Source organism: Erythrolamprus reginae, chromosome 5, assembly GCF_031021105.1.
Source record: "Erythrolamprus reginae isolate rEryReg1 chromosome 5, rEryReg1.hap1, whole genome shotgun sequence".
In the NCBI taxonomy this organism is placed as follows: domain Eukaryota; kingdom Metazoa; phylum Chordata; class Lepidosauria; order Squamata; family Dipsadidae; genus Erythrolamprus; species Erythrolamprus reginae.
This window is the reverse complement of record NC_091954.1, coordinates 62,651,953-62,674,485: the sequence shown is the minus strand read 5'-3', so window position 1 is coordinate 62,674,485 and position 22,533 is coordinate 62,651,953. Positions and strand designations below refer to the sequence as shown.

Below are 22,533 nucleotides of genomic sequence, written 5' to 3'. Positions count from 1 at the left end.
AACTAGAGAGGGGGTAAAACTAGAAGGCTTCCAAGGTTCCTTCCAATATTATTATTCTATTATTCCTCAATAATCTAAAGAACATATTTGTAGCATCTTCCTTATTGTTTTAATAGAAACCAATAGCTTCCCCAGCAATCCGAGCTTCTCAATGGACTTTAGTTCATTAAATTCAGCACAAGTACCTGATTGGGAGCTTTCCGTCACCATTTTGGTTTCAACAACAGCTTTCTTTGGAATAGGGAGTGTGCCTGAATGGGAACGAGTAGGGCTAGCGCTCGCCGATCGACTTCCCCGCAAGAGTCGCTTGACATCATCCAGTTCTGTCCCTAAAAGAATGAAAAAGATACTGGGAACTTAACCACATCAATTGTCTTCAGATATAAACTCCATTTGAAAGTGCAATGAATTGCTTAATCAAATCAACTAACCTCTACACTAACTGAGAGATTTTATATTTTGGTCAACTGAAACCAATGTTAGAGGCCTTGATGGATGTCTGAATTTGAACATAAAGTGAGAAGGAACTTGCTTCTGTGTTAACTGCCTTTTTCAATACTAGTATTCATTTCTTATCATGATCATGCCATGTAGGGAGATTGCGCATGTGCCGAATTGCTTTCTAGGCATTTCACCTCTGGCTCCGAACAAAGATAAAATGTAAAGAGTTTTCTCCCTCTTAAAAAGACTATAAATCTTCCTTAGAAAAATATAGGAAGAAACAAGAATCTGTCGGCATCAAAGTGAGTTTGAAGATTTATGATTTCAAGCAAAGACGGAGGCGCTTTCGCTGTAACAAGGAAGTGATAAGTGAGTACAATAAATCTTAAAATGGCGGAGGGAGGGAAAGACCTCTCTAGTCTGGCTAACATTGAGCAGAAGTTAGATAAACTTCTGGAGATTTGTAGCGGGTTTGAAGAGAGATTCAACAAAGTTGAGAATAAAATGGAACAGATGGATTTAGAAGTTAAACAAATTAAAAAGGAAGGGGATTCTTCTGCTGGAAAGATACTGAAAGTTGAGAAACAAGTGATGGATTACGATGGAAAAATAAGACAAATAAATGACAGAATCGCAAATTTGGAGGACAGACAGAGAAGGAGGAATTTGCGTTTACGAGGGTTCAGAATGGATTTGCCCTCTGAATTTAAGTTAACAGAAGCTGTCTGTGCTTGGTTAAATAAACAGACAGGCGTGGAGGTCAGCGTGGAGGAGCTGTTACGGGTTCATTGGGCAGCCCCCAGGAGAGACGGCAGACAGAGAGATGTGATCATCGCTTTCCTTAGTGAAAAAAAAGCAGAGATGATTTATAAAACTTTGAAGACTTCTACGAGCCTTAAACAAGACGGAAATGAGATAAGGGTTCTGAGGGATCTTTCCTGGGAAACCCTGAGAGCGAGAGCTGTGTTGAAACCAATTGCAAGCCGGCTATATCAAAGTGGAACCAGATTTAGCTGGGGCTATCCAGTGGCCATCTTGGTGTTCCAGGACAATAAAATGTACAGAGCACGCTCATTGGAGGAGGGAAAGGCTTTGCTGGATCAACTGGGGATTAAGTTTGATGAAACTGGAGCACTAGCATATGAAGAAGAAGAGGCTTTTGACGGTCGGAGTACCCCCGATGAGGAGGAAAGACGAAGGGAAGAGCAGCTGAAGGAGTTAAGCGGGCAGGTGGAGGCCATCAGAAAGGAGCAGAGAAGAACACGGGCTCAGCGTGAGAAGAGAGCCAGAAAGTGATGGTGTTTGGTCCCTTGTCTTGTTGTGGGGGGGGGGGGGGAAAGGAAAAGGAAAAGAATTATTACTATTACTATTACTATTATTGTTGTTATTATTATTATTATTTTTCTTGGAGATGCCTTGGGATTCCTGTATATCTGTCATTCAGTGGGGGAAGTCTAAGGGGAAGAAAAAGGGGGTTTAAGAATTTAAAATTAAAGAAGAAATTAAAGAAGGAATTATTTAAAGGAGAAAGGAGGGGGGGAGAAATCTTCTCTTTTATAAAATTAAAAAGGGTTGAAAGAGGAGCTAGTTTGAGTGGGAACGCAATCCAGAAAATGTGCCTCAGGTATGGGCAAGGTTTTTTCTTGTCTTCTCCCCTCTCAGTGGGGGGAGCACAGGGGGAGGCACGTTGGGGGGGGGTAATAGGGGTAAAGAAAAGGGAAAAATATAAACCAAGGGCAAAACAAGAGGGGAAAAGGGTGTTTTTGGTATATTATGACGGAGTGTAAGATAATGGTTTTAAATGTGAATGGTTTGGGATCGGATTTGAAACGTTTTAGGATATTAAGGATGGCTAAGCAATATAAGGTGGATATTATGATTTTGACAGAAACACATAAAAGAAGGGGAGGAAGGGATAACTTGATTAATGATAGAAATTGGAAATGGGTGTTTGAGTCAAGAGGAACGCAAAATAGTCGAGGCACAGCGATTCTGATTCATCAGAGGGTTAATTTTGAAGAGGTGGGAATTCAGAAAGACAGAGAAGGAAGGTGGATATTTGTTAAAGGGAAAATAAATCAAAAGAAGTTGACATTAGCAGCAATTTATGCCCCAAATGGGAAAACAAAACAATTTATAATAAATACTAAGAAGAAGTTAGACAATTTTAAGGAGGGCTCAACTTTTTTGGCAGGAGATTTTAATATGCAATTAACAAATGGGAATGCAAATAGCAGGATGTTACATTTAAATAGACTTAATATGGTGGATCTACATGCAGATATTTTAAACAGAGCTACATATTATTCAGCAAGATATCACACATTTAGCTGCATAGACTACATATTAATGAACAGGGGAGGTAATATACAAGTTAAAAAAGTGGACATTAAAAGTATATGGATATCAGATCATGCCCCACTATTGGCAGAATTGGAAATAGGTCAGGAACGAAATCAAAAAATTTGGAGATATAATGCAGTTGTAACTGCTAGGGAACAAGATAAAGAGAAATTGCAAACAGAGTTATCAGAATATTTTAGAATTAATGATGTGGGTGGTATTAAACAATCAATTGTATGGGATGCATGTAAGGCCTTCATGAGGGGACAATGCATATGTATGGAAGCAGATATTAGGAAGAGGTGGGGTAGAGAGAGGGAAAGGAAGATAAGGGAAATAGATTTGATACAAGAGCAGTTAAGAATGACGAAAAGTAGAGATTGGAATAGTTTACTGAAATTGAAAAAGAAACAGTTGATGGTGTATGATGAGATTAAATGGAATAAGATGAGAATGGCGATGCGACAAAAAATACAGAGTTGGGGGACAAGATCAATGCAGCAAATGGCGAGATATCTGAAGAAGAGGAAAGAAAAATCATGTATTTTAGCATTGAGGGACACCAGTGGAGTGGTTAGATATGGTAATGACCAGTTAGAGGAGATAATGAGGAAATATTATGAAGATTTGTATAAAGAGGAGCAAGTGAAGATAGAAGTCCTCAAGGTTGGGAAAATAGTAAGTGAAGAAGACAAACAAATTTTGAATGCAGAAATTACACAAGATGAAATTGCTAGAGTAATTAAAGGGTTAAAACAAGCCAAAGCACCGGGCCCAGATGGGTTTACAGGGGAATTTTATAAAACTTATGTGAATGTTTTGCTGCCGCATTTGGGGAAATTGTTTAATAATATATTGTCAAATCGTGATATCCCGCAGACATGGAAGCTTTCAGAAATTGTTACCATTCCGAAGATGGGTCGAGATTTAAGAGAGCCTGGGTCTTACCGTCCGATCAGTTTGGCAAATCAGGATTATAAAATATTTATGAAAATACTGGCAAATAGATTAGAAAATATTTTACCAAAAATAATTGAAGAGGATCAATATGGATTCGTGAAGGGAAGGAAAATAAGTGAACCAATTAGAAATGTAATGAATGTGATGCACCATGCTACCGCTACTAAAAGGAAATTGGGAATTTTGAAATTAGATGTTTATAAAGCGTTCGATAAAGTTAACCATAGTTATTTATATAAATTATGTAACAAATTAAATATGGGGGAAAAATTTTGTGAAACTATAAAAGAGATTTATAAAGGAAATGAAGCATATATAAGAGTGAATGGACAAAGAACGCAGAGTATTAAAATATTAAACGGCACCAAGCAGGGATGCCCTCTGTCTCCAAAATTATTCGTAATAGCAATAGAGATCTTAGCTAATAAGATAAGACAAGATAACACTTGGGCAGGATATAGAATAGGGAAATTAGAAATGAAAATAAATTTATTTGCAGATGATGCAATTATATTGACCCAGACCCCGATGGAGATGATTAAAGGTATAATAAATATTTTACAAGAGTTTAAGCAGGAATCGGGACTGTCGGTTAATATGGAAAAATCAGAGATTATGTGTTTAAATACAGATCCGAGAGAACAGATAGAAATTAGGAAAGAATCAGGGTTGAAATTAGGACTTAAAAAAATAAAATATTTGGGAATTTGGTTATTAAAAAACCCAGTGAAAATGGAAGAGATTAATTATAGAATAACATGGAGGAAAATGTTGAAACAGATGAGGAGCTGGAAAGATAAAAAGCTAAGGAGACTCTCTAAAATAAGAGCTTTAAAAATGATGATAGCTCCCAAGATGATGTACCTATTTCAGGTGCTGTCGGGGGGGTTATCGGTATGTAAGGTTAAAGAGTGGGACAAAAAATTAAATTATTGGATTGAAGAAGATAAGAGACCAAGAATAAGAAAAAAGTGGTTAATTGCGAATGAAAAAGAGGGGGGATGGGGTGTTCCATGTTTGGAGCTGTATAGGGAAGCTTTTCAAATGGAAAGGTTAATGGAGTTGCAATTAAGTGAAAATAAATGGGCGAAATTGGAAAAACAGATAAACGGGATGAATAATAGAGAATTAATTTTTAGGAAGTGGAATAGGAGAGATATAGGAAAATTAATAGGCCCAATGAAAGGGACTATGGAAATTTGGAAAAAATGGCAAGGGAAAATAGGATTATATAAATCTAAACTGTCATCGCTTTATGTAATAAATAGAGAAAACGAAATTAACTTAAACAGGGTTATAGGAGAGTTGAAGGGAAGAGGGATAACTAAGATAGAACAGTTATACGAGAAGGATGGCAGGCCAAGTAGAAATCGCATAGAATGGTGGTTAGGTAAGGGAAGGTGGCTACAAATAAATGCAATATGTAAATATCTAAATGAAAGGGAGAATAAAGAAGTATTATGGCGGGAGGAGACAGGGTTAGAGAAAATAATAAGAGAAAAAAGTGAGGGGATAAAGGCGCAAGCAACTAATATATACAAACTGCTAGTACAGTCAGATGGGGACACGATTGATGGATTGACTAAATGGTGGCAAAATGAGATATTAGTAGAGGTACAAGAAATGGAAAATATAGTAGAAGATATAAGGAAAATTAAAAATACAAGAATTAGGGAAATGAGAAGGAAAATATTACATAAGTGGTATTTTACTCCCGTTCAATTTGCACATTTTCAGCAGAATGTTAGGGGGAATTGTTGGCATGGTTGTCAAGATAAAGGAGTGTTTATGCATATGTTTTGGGAATGCCCGATAGTGCAGGAATTTTGGCAAAAAGTGAAAGAGGATATCAATGGAATGTTAAATATACAATGGACAATCACTAAGGAAATGGCAGTATTAGTAAAAAGCAATGCGATGGGAGAATTTAGAGAAATAAAAAAAGCAGCAATAGAAAGTGCTCAGGCAGTAATAGTTTTGGGTTGGAAGGATGCGACAAAATGGACAATGCAAAATTGGTATAGGTACATGGTGGATCATATTCAATTTGAAATTATGGAAAAAAGGATAAATTTGGATAATGAAACTGATTTGGGACAGCTGATTGGACGGTGGGACAAGGTAAGACGATATATGACGAGCAGAATCCGAGACCAAGCTACAAGAAATAAACTAGAATCACTCTATAATATGTAGACAGATATATTGCTCTTGGGTTAAGTGGATTAAAAAAGAAATACCCCCAATTTGGTGGTGGGGAATGTGTGTATGTCGGGGTGATGGGCACAATTCACATTTCACTATGCACTGTTTTATGTTGTGTGATTTTAAATTGTTAAAAATCAATAAATAAAATTAAAAAAAAAAAAATGATCATGCCATGTATAATTCAGTAACCACTATCATTATTCTTGCTATCTATTCCTATTTCCCATTTCTGGACAACTGGTTACTCTGATGATTAGAAGTATTATATGACATACTGGGTGGAGAATTGTAGTTGAAGAAAAAGATTACTGATGACAAATGTGAATTGTTTACCAAAGATGCAACTACCTTTGTTCTTTCAAATTAGAAATAAAGTACTTACACCTGGTTGATGGCGAAGCACTCTGCAACCGCACTCGGATTTCACTCTCTGTGCAAGACAAAGGGAAACAAAAGGCTCATTTTAAAATAGGAGATATATTGGTTAATTGTTATCCTAAAGCTGCAGTGTTTAGTTGAATTTTAAGAGATTCCACAAAACAATAGATGAACATGATCTAGTGTATGGTATTTACAGTGATCCCCCGGTTATTGCGTCCCCGACCATTGCGAACAGGCTAATTTGCGATTTTTGAACCCGGAAGTCAGAACACCATCTGCGCATGCGTGGCCTTTTTTTTCTATGGGCACGCATGCGTAGATGGCGCCGGGCAGATCAGCTGCTGGGCGGCTTCCCTAGGTCTTCCCCCTCTTGGCGGGCATCAGCGAGGAGTTTCCCCACCGCCCACGCAAACTCCTCGCTGCTGCTGCTTCGCTCGGACCGCTTCCCAGCTGAGTACTCAGCTGGGAAGCGGCCCGAGCGAACGGCTTGTCCGCAGCCTGCCTGCCCGCGCGCCCGCGGCTCGCACGCCCTTCTCCAGCCCACGCAGTTCGCTCGGGCCACTTCCCAGCTGAGTACTCAGCTGGGAAGCGGCCCGAGCGAACGGCTTGTCCGCAGCCTGCCCACGCCGTTCGCTCCCCCTCTTGCTGGCGGGAGAGCGAGAAACCCTCCCCAGCACCCGCTCGCCCGTCGTTCGCCGCTCGCCCGCCCTTCGCCCGGCCACCCGCCCTTCGCTCGATGCTCGCCCGGCCACCCGGGTTCGTTTGGCTTGAGGGCTCAGTTGGGAAGGCGCGCGTGTGTTTAAAACGTCGCCGCCGACATGGGGGGGCTTGCTAGCACCCCCCCAAACCCGGGTTGGGGGTTCGGGGGGGTGCTAGCGAGCCCCCCATGTCGGTGGCGACGTTTTAAAACACCCGTGCGCCTTCCCAACTGAGCCCTCAAGCCAAGCGCAGAAGTTCGCCTTTGGCGCTTGGCTTGAGGGCTCAGTTGGGAAGGCGCGCGGGTGTTTTAAAACGTCGCCGCCAACATGGGGGGCTCGCTAGCACCCCCCCAAACCCGGGTTGGGGGTTCGGGGGGGGTGCTAGCGAGCCCCCCCATGTCGGCGGCGACGTTTTAAAACACCCGCGCGGCTTTCCAATGAGTCCCGAAGACAAACACGGAAGTTTGACGTTTGTCTTCGGGACTCATTGGAAAGCCGCGCGGGTGTTTTAAAACGTCGCCGCCGACATGGGGGGCTCGCTAGCACCCCCCCAAACCCCCAACCCGGGTTAGGGGGGGTGCTAGCGAACCCCCCATGTCGGCGGCGACGTTTTAAAACAGCCCCGCTGCCCCCAATCTTCGGCTCCTCGCTAGCGCTGCGGAAGTAAAAACACCATCTGCACATGCGCAGATGGTGTTTTTACTTCCGCAGCGCTACTTCGCGAAAACCCGCTCGTTGCGGGGGGTCCTGGAACGGAACCCTCGCAATGATCGGGGGATCACTGTAATTCTGTCTGATTTCTTCTTTTTTTATTTCTTCTTGCTACTTCTTTATTACTTGGAACTGTTGGTTCCCATTCTGATAAGGATTCAAAAGTCAGTTTTATCTTTCAGTTCTTTTATTGGTGAACAGATCTGTTACTTCAGAGAAAGGAAGTACAGTGTTCCCTCGATTTTCGTGGGTTCAAACTTCACGAATAGCGTATACCACGGTTTTTCAAAAAATATTAATTGAAAAATACTTCGTGAGTTTTTTTTTCTATACCACAGTTTTTCCTGCCCGATGACATCATATGTCATCACCAAACTAATAATTTTTGCAAATAAATAACAAAAAAATAATAATTATTGTTAATAAATAATTATGTTTATAAATATCAGGATCACTAAGTGTCTTATTCAATGGTGAGTACCAGTAATAATGATGAGTAAATCGTTGTTAAGGGAATGGGAAATTGTAACTTAGGGGTTTAAAGTGTTAAGGGACGGCTTGTGATACTGTCCATGGCCAAAAATGGTGTATTTACTTCCGCATCTCTACTTTGCGGAAATTCACGGGCAGTCTCGGAACGCATCCCCTGCAAAAATCGAGAGAACACTGTAATAAAGAAAGCAAAGAGCACTCTGTTTTATGTACAATATATTGTGGGATACATTGATTAAATATTGGGAAATACAGTAGTTCAGTTGCTCAAGTTCCTGTATCACCAGTGATTTTTCTTTAAATCTGGACAATGGGACAGTTGGCTAGGGACCATAGGCACCATCTCTGTCCTGCTGTCCTTTTGTCCAGATTTACCTATACCTGCTTTGCTTTTATTTATGTTTATGCTAAATCTGTTATATTGTATACATTATTACAAATAAATAAAATAAATAAAGTCTTACAAAAACATTGCTAGAAAAAATGTGTTTGGAATTACTTTTAGTTTCAGACAGGTGCCAAGAGTCTGATGATACTATTAAAGTGTGGGACCACATGATTATGTGGCAATGTAAATTATTTAAAGGTCATTGAACTTAAAGCATCATAACTGAAATATTTAAGCAAAGTAATCAAAAGCAAAAAGCAATGCTGGGATAATAACACTATACAGTCAAACTACAGTCAAACATTCACAGTTAAAATTTCTATAGATAAGTAAATCCGGCCATTTCAGTATATTTCCATTTTATTTTTTAATTTTTCTTATAAGTATTATTAAATGTTTTGAAAAAGATAAAAATCAAAAACTAATATAGAATCAAGGAAATAAGTAAAAAAAGAAGGATAAAAGTGCAAAAATGATAAAAATAAAATAGAAACAAAAGCAAATACAAATATAATTATAAAAACATCTGTGGTTGCAAAAAAAGGCTTACTTTTTTCTGTTATTTAATTTTTTTCTAATAATCAAAACTACAAGCCATAAAAGTTATGGAATCTGTTTTTATATATGACAACTGTAGCACAATTATCACATGCCCAAAAGCAGAAAGGTTCAACATTATTCACAACATAGTGAAAATGTTAGAATTTTCAAGGTACTGTAGCTCAATTGCTTAATTCTTGATTAAAGAAAAGACAACATCTACGTTAAAGAGGCTTCTGGTTATAAACCTTTTATATGAAGCCTCTGGTTTCAATTGTACATTAGTTTTTAAAATATTCTGAACTACTGTATGTATATATATCCAAACTTTTTAGCTTTTTTACACAGTCACCATAGAATAGAATAGAATAGAATAGAATAGAATAGAATAGAATTTTTATTGGCCAAGTGTGATTGGACACACAAGGAATTTGTCTTGGTGCATATGCTATCAACGTACATAAAATAAAATATACATTTGTCAAGAATCATGTGGTACAACACTTAATGATTGTCATAGGGGTCAAATAAGCAATGAAGAAGCAATATTAATAAAAATCTTAGGATATACGCAACAAGTTACAGTCATACAGTCAACATGGGAGGAAATGGGTGATAGGAATGATGAGAAAAACTAGTAGAATAGAGGTCAAAATGTCCCTTCATGTTGTTTATATTTCCAGCCTAAATTCAAAATATATTTATAAAATCTAGACAATTTCTCTTTGACAAATGCCAACAGTTTCTTTGAATTTTTTTTGAACAGCAACTTGCTTTTCCAAATATCAATCCAAATTTCAAATGGAATACATATGTAAGGATAGTTGGGACAAGGCAAAGTGTTTGTGGCCCAGTGCATTATTTTATATATATAGCCGATCTTACCCCGGGTTTGACTTCGTCCCCTGGTAGCAGAAGAACCTATAAAAGGGGTGGGGGGGGGGAAATCACTTTTTGAAATTTGATTTGGAAAAAAAAGAAAATAGATCTCTAAAAACTAACAGCAACATTACGCAATTTATATTCAAATACATATGTAAAATAACCAATATAAACAAATGAATTTAAATTCTCTGTGAAGGTGTTCAGCATCTTGCCTAAAAAACAATACCAGAAAACATAACCCTATTTATTTTAACATATAGCTATTTCTAGGCATTATTTTATTGAGTTATAAAGTAATATAGGATTGTTGATAATTTTAAACTTTTTATTATTATTATTATTTATTGGATTTGTATGCCGCCCCTCTCCGCAGACTCGGGGCGGCTAACAACAGTGGTAAAACAACATGAACAATCCAATTAATAAAAACAACTAAAAAACCCTTATTATAAAAAACCAAACATACGCACAAACATACCATGCATAACTTGGAATAGCCTTGGGGGAAAGGATAACTTAACTCCCCCATGCCTGGAGACAAAGGTGGGTCTTAAGTAATTTGCGAAAGAAAAGGAGGGTGGGGGCCGTTCTAATCTCTGGGGGGAGTTGGTTCCAGAGGTGCGGGGCCACCACAGACAAGGCTCTTCCCCTGGGGCCCGCCAAACGACATTGTTTGGTCGACGGGACCCGGAGAAGGCCAACTCTGTGGGACCTTATCGGCCACTAGGATTCGTGCAGTAGAAGGCGGTTCCGGATGTATTCTGGCCCAAGGCCATGTAGGGCTTTAAAGGTCATTACCAACACTTTGAATTGTGACCGGAAACTGATCGGAAGCCAGTGCTTCATTTTCTTCATTTGTTATTAATAGTTTTTATATTTGCCTTTGTGACTGAACATAGATGGTACAGTGAATTGATGCTCGGGTTCCTACTTTAGACAAGAAAACAACTTGCCATGAATGTAGTGAATAAGCAAGAATTTCATGAATTATTTTTTCTAAATAAAAAACCATTAAAAGCTGAATATATTCATTCATTTGCTGCCCCCAATGAAATTTAGAAGTATAGCTCAATAGCATTTATTGAGCAATTGTTGCAAAGGGAATACAGTTCTATCGTTAGAACAAAAAAGAAAAAAGGTAGGAAAATCTGCATCACTTTCTTAATTCATTTCAGTATCTACACTGATACTAAGGTCATTCTCAAAAATGGAAAACATACCTAAATCTTTGCGTGGAAACTCTGGTGAGGAATTTGCACTGGAGCTTCCTGAAAAAGAAAACTTTAAATTAAAATAAATTTGAAAATATTATTATATAGCTTACTCCACATACTGAATTTCCATCATATTACAATAGGTAATAAATCACCAAAGCTTTACTTTGAAACTTAAACTATGCCTGAAGAATACATGCAGAAGATTTATTAATTAGCCCGCAACAGAAGTGAGTGTACTGCTTCAAGGAAACAGAGATGAATTAATATCATCATTGGAATATTATGCTGGAAATCCGTATCTTAATGAAAATGCCTGCAAAGTTCATGAATAGAACTGTTCTACTGAACAACAGATCAATCCAAAATATACTGAAAAGAGCAAGCCATACAGTGTCTGATTCCTAAGAAAAGTTGGGTTTATCAGTTAAAATTGTCCTAACCCCGGATTCTTTGAAATTCTTTACAATCATTTAACCCTGCTTCTTTTTATGATACCTTCATATGCTGGATGGTGGGTAGCATAGGTTTTTCTTTCAAAAGTGGAGCCAGGTGATTTGGTAAGAGTGGAAGAAGGAGAGGTGGCTTGCTTGTAGGAGGAAGAGGAGGTATTCATTCTAGCACTCCCACCTAGAGATGAAACAAAACCTCCTCAGATTCACATTTGGCGGACTGAATTGTCTGGGAAATGATGTCTTTTCAGTTAACTGCTTGTTTGACTTCTCTAAATAGCCACAACGAAATGAATTTGATCTCTCTAATTCTAGAAAGATTGTCCTACAATCAAAATACCCCTGGAGAATGACTAGCTTTTGAAACACAGGTGACTTAAAAGTTGTTCAGTAGACACTAACTATTAGCTCACTTCTGTGTTAAATATAGCAAACGAAATATACAGCAAAAATGCATTGATAAAAATATTTAACAACACTTATAATTTTATAACAACACAATAATTTTTGACAGAAATGTGATTTTTTTTCTTAAACCCCTATAAGTCCCAGTGAATTCCTTCCAGGAAAAATCAATTTACATGAGAGATGTCTGGTGCACAGCGTAATAAAGATTTGTGCTTCATTGGAATTTATATCTCAGGTAACAAATACTGGCTGTCATATGCTATCCATGTAGCAATATGTATTACATTTATATAGAAGATAATATATATTAACACGCATACTTTTAGTATGATATATAGCAGGGATGTCAAACTCGCGTTATCATGGCGGTGTCACGTGATGTGTCTTGACTCTTTCCTCCTTTGCTAAACCAAGCATGGGCGTGGCCAGCATGTGACGCATCCAGCCCGAGAACTGTGAGTTTGACAGCCCTGATATATAGTATATGAAATAAGACTTTTAACATATTCCTCAAAAGGACTTATTTTGCTTATTTTGAACAATGTCCTAATATCAGTTTTTCCTAAAGTCACTCTGATTACCAGTCTTTTTATTCCAAAATTGTTTATTTATTAATGTTATCAAAATAAAATAACAGTTAAAAAACACATTAAGCATACACAGTAACAAGGGCTTAAAAACAAACATATCAATGAAACACGATACAAAATACAATACAATCACACAATGTATTACCCTCAGCCTGGAACGTTCTATAACTTTATACTTTTAAATGCTATCAGAAGTCTCTATGGATTTTAAAATATTGTTTCTTAAAGTGTGATCCAAGATGGTGTCTCCAAGATCCTATTAAGAATTTGTAAAATCAAAATGATTTGCCCCACATATTAAAGATATTTGCAAAAATTTAAAACAATGTCACTTATCATTATTTATATGTTAAGAATATACATTATTGTGAAAACTATTGTATTTTATTTGTTAATATCTAATTGGTTTTTACACAATACCGTAAGTAAATATTTTATGAGTTTACCAATTTTAATTTATAATATGGCAGATATTGATAAATATAGCCTATACAAATAAAAGCTCCTTTGGAATCCTCCATAATTTCTATAAGACAAAAAGTTTAAGAAAGATTCATCTAAAACTATTAAGGGGTTTCAGAAGCATTTTAGCTCAATATTTTTGTTAGATTTGCTCACATTCTAAGCTTTGAAATGTGATTTTTAAAACAGCAATAACAAGGGAACTATGGCAATGTTGAAGCATAAAACAGAAACTGGAAAATAATCCATTAACACATTTTAACCATTTTTCCAGCTTCCCAATGTTTATATAATTATTGTGGTTTCTTACTGGTGGAAACTTCAATTTTGTTTCCAATTTCTAACAGCTTCAAAACAGACACTTTGAAATGTATTGGCTAACTAGGCAGATTTAATGAATACCAAAGAATACCTTAAATCGGTGATGGCGAACCTTTTTTTCCTCAGGTGCCGAAAAAGTGTGGGTATACGCTATCATGTATGCACGAGTGCCCACACCCATAATTTAAAGTCTGGGGGAGGGCAAAAACAGCTTTCCCCTCATGTTTCGCCCTCCCCAGGCTCCAAAGGCTTCCCTGGAGCCAGGGGGACGGTAAAAACACTCTCCCCCATTCCCCATGGAGGCTCTCTGGAAGCCAAAAACGTCCCCCCAGAACCTCTGCGTGAGCCAAAAATCAGCTGACCAGCACACACATGCACGTTGGAGCTGAGCTAGGGCAACAGCTCACGTGCCAGCAGATATGGCTCTGCGTGCCATCTGTGGCACCGTGTCATAGGTTTGCCATCACTGACTTAGACCTATCAAGATAAGAACAATGGGTAAATAATAGCTGCACAGCCAAAAGACTCTTGAAACGCCTGGAAACGCCTGGAAACACCGAGGCACTTGGGGCAGTGGCCAGTGGGAGTGGCTGCTGTCTTGAGGGGGGAGCCCAGCAGAAGCTTTAAGAACGTGCTGGAGGGAGCCTGCCTGTGTCAGCTGTAAAGCCAAAAGACGTTTGAAACGCCTGGAAACACCGAGGCACTTGGGGCGGTGGCCAGTGGGAGTGGCTGCTGTCTTGGGGGGGGAGCCCAGCAGAGGCTTTAAGGACGTGCTGGAGGGAGCCTGCCTGTGTCAGCTGCAAAGCCAAAAGACTCTTGAAACGCCTGGAAACGCCTGGAAACACCGAGGCACTTGGGGCAGTGGCCAGTGGGAGTGGCTGCTGTCTTGAGGGGGGAGCCCAGCAGAAGCTTTAAGAACGTGCTGGAGGGAGCCTGCCTGTGTCAGCTGTAAAGCCAAAAGACTTTTGAAACGCCTGGAAACACCGAGGCACTTGGGGCGGTGGCCAGTGGGAGTGGCTGCTGTCTTGGGGGGGGAGCCCAGCAGAAGCTTTGGGAACGTGCTGGAGGGAGCCTGCCTGTGTCAGCTGCAAAGCCAAAAGACTCTTGAAACGCCTGGAAACGCCTGGAAACACCGAGGCACTTGGGGCAGTGGCCAGTGGGAGTGGCTGCTGTCTTGAGGGGGGAGCCCAGCAGAAGCTTTAAGAACGTGCTGGAGGGAGCCTGCCTGTGTCAGCTGTAAAGCCAAAAGACTTTTGAAACGCCTGGAAACACCGAGGCACTTGGGGCGGTGGCCAGTGGGACTGGCTGCTGTCTTGGGGGGGGGGAGCCCAGCAGAAGCTTTGGGAACGTGCTGGAGGGAGCTTGCCTGTTTCAGCAGTAAAGCCAAAAGACTTTTGAAACGCCTGGAAACACCGAGGCATTTGGGGCGGTGGCCAGTGGGAGTGGCTGCTGTCTTGGGGGGGGAGCCCAGCAGAGGCTTTAAGGACGTGCTGGAGGGAGCCTGCCTGTGTCAGCTGCAAAGCCAAAAGACTCTTGAAACGCCTGGAAACGCCTGGAAACACCGAGGCACTTGGGGCAGTGGCCAGTGGGAGTGGCTGCTGTCTTGAGGGGGGGGGCGCCCAGCAGAAGCTTTAAGAATGTGGAGCTACGAAGGGGCGATGGAGATAGAGATGTTATCAAGTGGGACTGAGGACTACTGGAGATTGCCCAGGGCACCGGATGGAAACTGGAGCCCCCAGAGAGGAAGAATTTGGGACATTCTCAATCGAGGCAAAGAGACAGAATTTTTACAGTACTGGTCACCGATCTTGACCAGTCCTAGAAAAACCAAACTGTATTTAGACCCTGTGTCCCAATGGACAATTGATTATACCATCAAACAAAATTAATTTATATTAACTTACAATTTTATCTTATATTTTATATACTTATATTTTTAATGTTTTAGTGTTTTAAATTGTTATTAACTACTATTTTACACTGTTACTAATTTAATTGACTTTTAACATAATTGGGGTTCTAAAGTAATGGATGACTGGGATAAATATACTTGTGGGTATGAGTGGAATGACTGGTATGATTGGGTGGGTGGGGGTGGGTGGGGTTATGGTATGGATGAGTTGAGTGATAGTAGTGTGAATGATAGGTCTGGCCCACCTGACGCTCGGGAGACAGGAGAGGAAGGGGCACCGATCTCTGGGGTGGCAGGGGGTCGGAATATCCCTGTGTTGCTGGGGAGAGGCAGTTATGGCGGGGGCCACAGAGTTAGCCGTTCCAGGGGAACGAGGGATCGTTGCTTAATAACGGTCCCTTGTTCTGGCTCTGTGAGCCCAATCTTGGGTACTGGTGGTGAGTGTAACTCTGGCCCTGGGCTCAGGTTGCTGCTGCTTAATGCCAGGTCAGTGGTAAATAAAGCTCTCCTCATCCGGGATTTGATCCTGGATGAGGAGGCCGACCTGGCATGTATTACTGAAACCTGGCTGGGCCCAGAGGGAGGTGTTCCTCTCTCTGAAATTTGCCCAGCCGGGTTTCAGATATGGCATCAACCTCGACCCCAGGGAAGGGGGGGAGGAGTGGCTATTATAGCCAGGGAGAGCCTTTGCCTGCGTAGACTCATTGCTCCGGAAATTGTGGGTTGCGAGTCTCTCTTGATGAAGTTGGACTTAGGGGTTCAGGTGGGCTTATTTCTCACGTACCTGCCTCCCAGCTGCGTGTCAAAAGCCCTGCCTGTGCTACTCGAGGAGGTAGCCGGGTTGGCGGTGGAGTTCCCCGGACTCATTGTCCTGGGGGACTTCAACCTGCCGTCACTCGGCGAAACCTCTGGGTTGGCACAGGAGTTCATGGCCACCATGACAGCCATGGACCTGACTCAAGTAGTACAGGGTCCGACTCACGAGGGAGGGCATGCACCTGACATGGTATTCCTTTCCGAGCAACTGAGTAATGGTCTGAGACTAAGGGGCTTAGAAGCATTGCCTTTGTCATGGTCAGACCATTTTCTACTACGGCTCGACTTCCTGGCTCCAATCCTTCCCCGCAGGGAGGCGGAACCAATGAAGATGTTCCGCCCCAGACGCCTGATGGACCCAGAGGGCTTTCAGACGGCGCTTGGGGTTATTCCAGAGACACTCGTCCACAGTTCGGCGGAGTCTCTCGCGGAGGCCTGGAACAGGGCTGCGGCGGAGGCTCTTGACTGGATTGCGCCTTTGCGACCTCTCCGTGGCGTTAGACCCCGTAGAGCCCCATGGTTCAACGAGGAGCTCCGGGAGTTGAAACGCCAAAAGAGACGTCTAGAGAAGCGATGGAGGAAGAGTAGGTCTGAATCTGATCGAACACTTGTAAGAGCTTTTATTAAGACTTACAAAGTGGCGCTCAAGGCGGCAAGATGCGCGTACCATGCCGCCTTGATTGCATCAGCGGAATCCCGCCCGGCCACTCTGTTTAGGGTGACCCGCTCCCTTCTCAACCAGGGGGGAGTTGGGGAGCCCTTGCAGAGTAGTGCCGAGGATTTCAACACGTTTTTCGCTGATAAAGTCGCTCAGATCCGGGCCGACCTCAACTCCAATTGTAAAACAGAGTCGACTGACAACGAGTCAGTCGAGGTGACTGGGGCATGTACTTGTCCACCTGTCTGGGAAGAGTTTGATCTGGTGACACCTGATGAAGTGGACAAGGCCATTGGAGCTGTGAGTTCCGCCACCTGTTTACTGGATCCGTGTCCCTCCTGGTTGGTTTCGGCCAGCAGGGAGGTGACACGGAGCTGGGCCCAGGAGATTACCAACGCTTCCTTGGGGAGGGGAGTTTTTCCAACACTCTATAAAGAAGCGCTCGTGCGCCCCCTCCTCAAGAAGCCCTCCCTGGACCCAGCCGTACTTAATAACTATCGTCCAGTCTCCAACCTTCCCTTTATGGGGAAGGTTGTTGAGAAGGTGGTGGCACTCCAGCTCCAGTGGTCCTTGGAAGAAGCCGATTATCTAGGTCCCCAGCAGTCGGGCTTCAGGCCCGGTTACAGCACGGAAACCGCTTTGGTCGTGTTGATGGATGATCTCTGGCGGGCCCGGGACAGGGGTTTATCCTCTGTCCTGGTGCTTCTTGACCTCTCAGCGGCTTTCGATACCATCGACCATGGTATCCTTCTGCACCGGCTGGAGGGGTTGGGAGTGGGAGGCACTGTTCTTCAGTGGTTCTCCTCCTACCTCTCTGGCAGGTCGCAGTCGGTGTTAGTGGGGGGTCAGAGGTCGGCTCCGAGGTCTCTCCCTTGTGGGGTGCCTCAGGGGTCGGTCCTCTCCCCCCTGCTATTCAACATCTACATGAAACCGCTGGGTGAGATCATCCAAGGACATGGGGTGAGGTATCATCAATACGCCGATGATACCCAGTTTTACATCTCCACCCCATGCCCAGTCAACGAAGCGGTGGAAGTGATGTGCCGGTGCCTGGAGGCTGTTGGGGCCTGGATGGGTGTCAACAGACTCAAGCTCAAACCGGATAAGACGGAGTGGCTGTGGGTTATGCCTCCCAAGGACAATCCCATCTGTCCGTCCATCACCCTGGGGGGGGAATCATTGCCCCCCTCAGAGAGGGTCCGCAACTTGGGCGTCCTCCTCGATCCACAGCTCACATTAGAAAACCATCTCTCAGCTGTGGCGAGGGGGGCGTTTGCCCAGGTTCGCCTGGTGCACCAGTTGTGGCCCTATCTGGACTGGGACTCATTGCTCACAGTCACTCATGCCCTCATCACCTCGAGGTTCGACTACTGTAATGCTCTCTACATGGGGCTACCTCTGAAAAGTGTTCGGAAACTTCAGATCGTGCAGAATGCAGCTGCGAGAGCAGTCATGGGCTTACCTAGGTATGCCCATGTTTCACCATCACTCCGCAGTCTGCATTGGCTGCCGATCAATTTCCGGTCACAATTCAAAGTGTTGGTTATGACCTTTAAAGCCCTTCATGGCATCGGACCAGAATACCTCCGAGACCGCCTCCTGCCGCACGAATCCCAGCGACCGATTAGGTCCCACAGAGTGGGCCTTCTCCGGGTCCCGTCAACTAAACAGTGTCGGTTGGCGGGCCCCAGGGGAAGAGCCTTCTCTGTGGTGGCACCGGCTCTCTGGAACCAACTCCCCCCGGAGATTAGAACTGCCCCTACTCTTCCTGCCTTCCGTAAACTCCTTAAAACCCACTTTTGCCGTCAGGCATGGGGGAATTAAGACATCTCCCCCTGGGCATGTTTAAATTGTGTATGGTATGCTTGTGAGTGTGTCTGTTAGTATATGGGGTTTTCTTTTAAATCTTAAATGTTTTAAACTTGCTCGGATTATTTATGATTTGTTTTCTCTGCTGTAAACCGCCCCGAGTCCTCGGAGAGGGGCGGCATACAAATCTAAATAATAAATAAATAAATAAATAAATAAATAAATAAATAAATAAATAAATAAATAAATAAATAAATAAATAGGAAATTACAGCTGGTGTAAAGCAGTAACCCTGCCAAGAACTGAATGAATGAATTGCATTAGTTGCCAATAGATTCCCTGGCCAAATGGCATTACTTTTAAAGTCTTAAATCCATCAGGTAATGCCTTGCCAGAACTAAACCTGCTTATTCAGGTCTATTAACAGAGAGGGCCTGTTCAAAGTTGCCTCATTGCATAGGAGATTATATGTGGGTGAGATGGTTAGCAGGCCTTCTCTGTCATAGCCACTACCTGTGGATGCTTTCTCCATAAAAGTACATGTAGCCATCTACTTTGCTGCAAATCCAGAAGGAGGTTAAAATTGATTATTTATTTATTTTATTTATTTATGAATTGGATTTTTATGCCGCCTCTCTCCGAGGACTCAGGCTGGCTTACAACATGTAATAAAACAATGTACTGTATAACATTTCAGACCCAATTAATTAAATATAAAATCTAAAAACCAAAAGCCATAAAAAAGCCATTCATTGGCCAGGGAGCAAGAATCTAATGGCCCCAAACCTGGCGGTATAAATAGTACGAATCTCTGGGGGAGTTGATTTCAGAAGTCCGGGGCGCCCACAGAGAAGGCTCTTCCCTTAGTCCCTGCCAACTGACATTGTCTAGTTCAGTGTTTTTCAACCAGTGTGCCGTGGCACACTAGTGTGCCGCGAGACATGGTCAGGTGTGCCGCGAACCTCAGAGAGAGAAAGAAAACAAGAGAGGGAAAGAAAGAGAGAGAAAGAAAGAAAGAGCAAGAGAGAGAGAAAGCAAGCAAGAGAGAGAGAGAGAAAGAAAACAAGAGAGGGAAAGAAAGAGAGAGAGAGAAAGAGAGAAAGAAAGAGCAAGAGAGAGAGAAAGCAAGCAAGAGAGAGAGAGAGAAAGAAAACAAGAGAGGGAAAGAAAGAGAGAGAGAGAAAGAGAGAAAGAAAGAGCAAGAGAGAGAGAAATAAAACAAGAGAGAAAGAAAGAGAGAGAAAGAAAGCAAGAGAGAGAGAAAGAAAGCAAGAGAGAGAGAAAGAGAACAATAGAGAAAGAAAGCAAGAGAGAGAGCAAGAGAGAACGAAAGCAAGAGACAGAGAGAGAGAAAGAGGGAGGGAAGGTGGGAGAGAGAAAGACATAGAGGGAGGTAGGGAGGGAGAGAGAAAGAGCAAAAAAGAGGAAAGAAGGGAGAAAGAAAGGGATGGAGAGAGAGAGAAAAAAGAGGGAGGGAGAGAAAGAGGGAGGGAGAAATAGAGCGAAACGGAGGAAGAGAGAGAGAGAGAATTTTTTTGTCCAAACTTTTTTTAGCCGCCCCCCCCCCCCCACACACACACTCTCAATGTGCCCCATGGTTTTGTAAATGTAAAAAATGTGCCGCGGCTCAAAAAAGGTTGAAAATCACTGGTCTAGTTGATGGGACCTGGAGAAGGCCGACTCTGTGGGACCTGACCACAGATTAGTTCAATGAACATTCGGCATAGTTGACTCAGTATAGGTCGGTCTCCTACTAATGAACGGTAGCATTCCCTGTGAAAATAAATCCCACAATCCCAATTAAGAAATGCCATTCAATATCTATAAGTTGTATCTTTATATTTTTATGATAATCACTCTTTAGTAAACAATCAAAAGTGTGTCTCATTTTTCCACTTTTGGCATTTTCCAGCAGTCAGCATCTCTGCTAACTCTTCCATTCTTTGGTCCTCCCATTCCCATGTATGACTTTCACTTTCAAATTCTTAATTTGCTCTCAGATTAAAAACCACTTACTGGCTGTGGTATAACTGCTGCCATGACCATATGTCCTCCTTTCCATGCTGCTCCCTCCACTATAAGCTGTTGATTTATGTCCACTGCTACCAGCTCCTTCTATCAGACAAAGCAGTTTATCAGTCAGAAAAGGGAAGAGATTGAAACAGATGCACCAAAGACATGTAATAATTTGGGCTCTCAATATTTGACCATTATCAGTAATTCAAAATGAAATAAATTAAAAATGGCAAGAACAAAATATTCAACTAAATTTTTGGCAATGTCTATCTTGAATAAATCCTGGATCATTAATTCTACAATTTTGCAGTGTTTTCACACAAAACTACTATTAATGCTATTCCTGCACTACAAAGATTGGTATCATTGATAGATTCCCCCCCCCCCCAAAGATGAGTTATTTATCCATATATGTGTTCATAGTTTATCTAACCAACTGTATTGGTAAGAAGAACAGTTTAAAATAATATATTCTTTTATCCCTAGTTTTCTCCAAAAATAAGCCTAAGGCTTTTTACTTTTATCTCAACAACTTTATAAAGTAGCATAGGATGATAGTTTTGTGGCAACATAAACAATGAATTGAAACATTCTTATCTTTATATGTCACTTTAGTTATTGCAATGCAAATAGTACAGACAAAACACTGGATGTAAACTAGTTATTCTGGTCAATATTGCATCCATTCAGATCTTTCCAATTTGATAATATATGGAGAAGTTTCAAAATCTAAGGCAACTAGCACTCTTGCTTGTTGAAGAATGTGGATGAGCATTGCAATAGGAGAAATCTACCCTGTGCATGTCCTTTGCACAAAGTAATTTATGAAAACCTAAGATTTTCTTCCAAATATTCTTTGACCTTCATTAGTTTTAAAAACTGACACATAAACATACATAAAGCTGTGGTGACATAGTGGTTATAGTGCAGTACTGCAGGCTACTTCTACTGACTGCCAGCTGCCTGTAATCTGGCAGTTCAAATTTCACCATGCTCAAGGTTGACTCAGCCTTCATCCTTCTGAAGTCAGTAAAATAAGGAGCCAGATTGTTGGGGGCAATAGGCTGACTCTAAGCTGCTTAGAGAGGGCTGTAAAGCACTGTGAAGTGGTATATAAATCTAAGTGCTATTGCTGTATACACATATATAAGGGATTAAGACAACCCATAGCCCTGCTTCATTCTTTAGTTTTTTTTTTATTCTAAATAAGGTGCAGGGATGTAGGCATGGCCAATACCACAATTACTTACTTGGAGGGAGAGACGTCAATCTGGTGGTAACCGTTTCCGTAATAACTAAAAAGAAAGTAAAAAAGGAAAGAATAAAATAAAATAAAAATGTATGGGCATAAGGTACCAGGAATCTAGTATACCAATTCTGCTGAGAGAATTAGTATTTCACTGAACAGAGCCTCTTTTTCAAAATTGTCAGACTGAAATGAGGAGAATAAATGATTTGTGACTGATTCCACAAATAACATTTTGGTAATTTAGAGAAAGCTAAAAAGTCTTCTCTATAATAACAATTCTTTACAAAACATTAAAAAATGATAAATGTTTAAAGTTACCAAATTCTGATTTATTAAACAGCGGAAATTTCAATTCCTTACTCTAAGTGTTCCTTTGACTTGCTGGAGGGGGCAGGAAAGGGCAATAGATAATACTATACTTCTAAAATACAAGGCTATTGACATCCAACTTTTATATTTTCTAGTAATACCTACTGAATGCAGAAATGTTCTGAGAAAAATGCTGATGCTAAATATTAGCACTTTGTTTTGTAACAACTTTAGAACATTTTTTTAAAAAAAAGATAATGGGTCATAGAA

General features: G+C 41.5%; 1 protein-coding gene across 6 annotated transcripts in view; it reads right to left on the bottom strand.

Annotated features, from left to right (window-relative positions):
* Positions 1 to 22,533, bottom strand: part of COL17A1 (collagen type XVII alpha 1 chain) — a 250,351-nt gene that overhangs the window by 66,864 nt on the left and 160,954 nt on the right. For 4 of the 6 annotated variants that reach the window (XM_070752786.1, XM_070752784.1, XM_070752782.1 and 1 more), the window contains exons 3-9: positions 21,956 to 22,000; positions 20,706 to 20,804; positions 11,760 to 11,891; positions 11,268 to 11,315; positions 10,048 to 10,083; positions 6,335 to 6,382; positions 186 to 329 (exon numbers count right to left, since the gene is read on the bottom strand). In XM_070752786.1, coding sequence (XP_070608887.1) covers positions 186 to 329; positions 6,335 to 6,382; positions 10,048 to 10,083; positions 11,268 to 11,315; positions 11,760 to 11,891; positions 20,706 to 20,804; positions 21,956 to 22,000 — 552 coding nt within the window. The remainder of the gene's footprint in view (positions 1 to 185; positions 330 to 6,334; positions 6,383 to 10,047; positions 10,084 to 11,267; positions 11,316 to 11,759; positions 11,892 to 20,705; positions 20,805 to 21,955; positions 22,001 to 22,533) is intronic. The other 2 variants (XM_070752788.1, XM_070752787.1) reach the window with 1 other exon arrangement.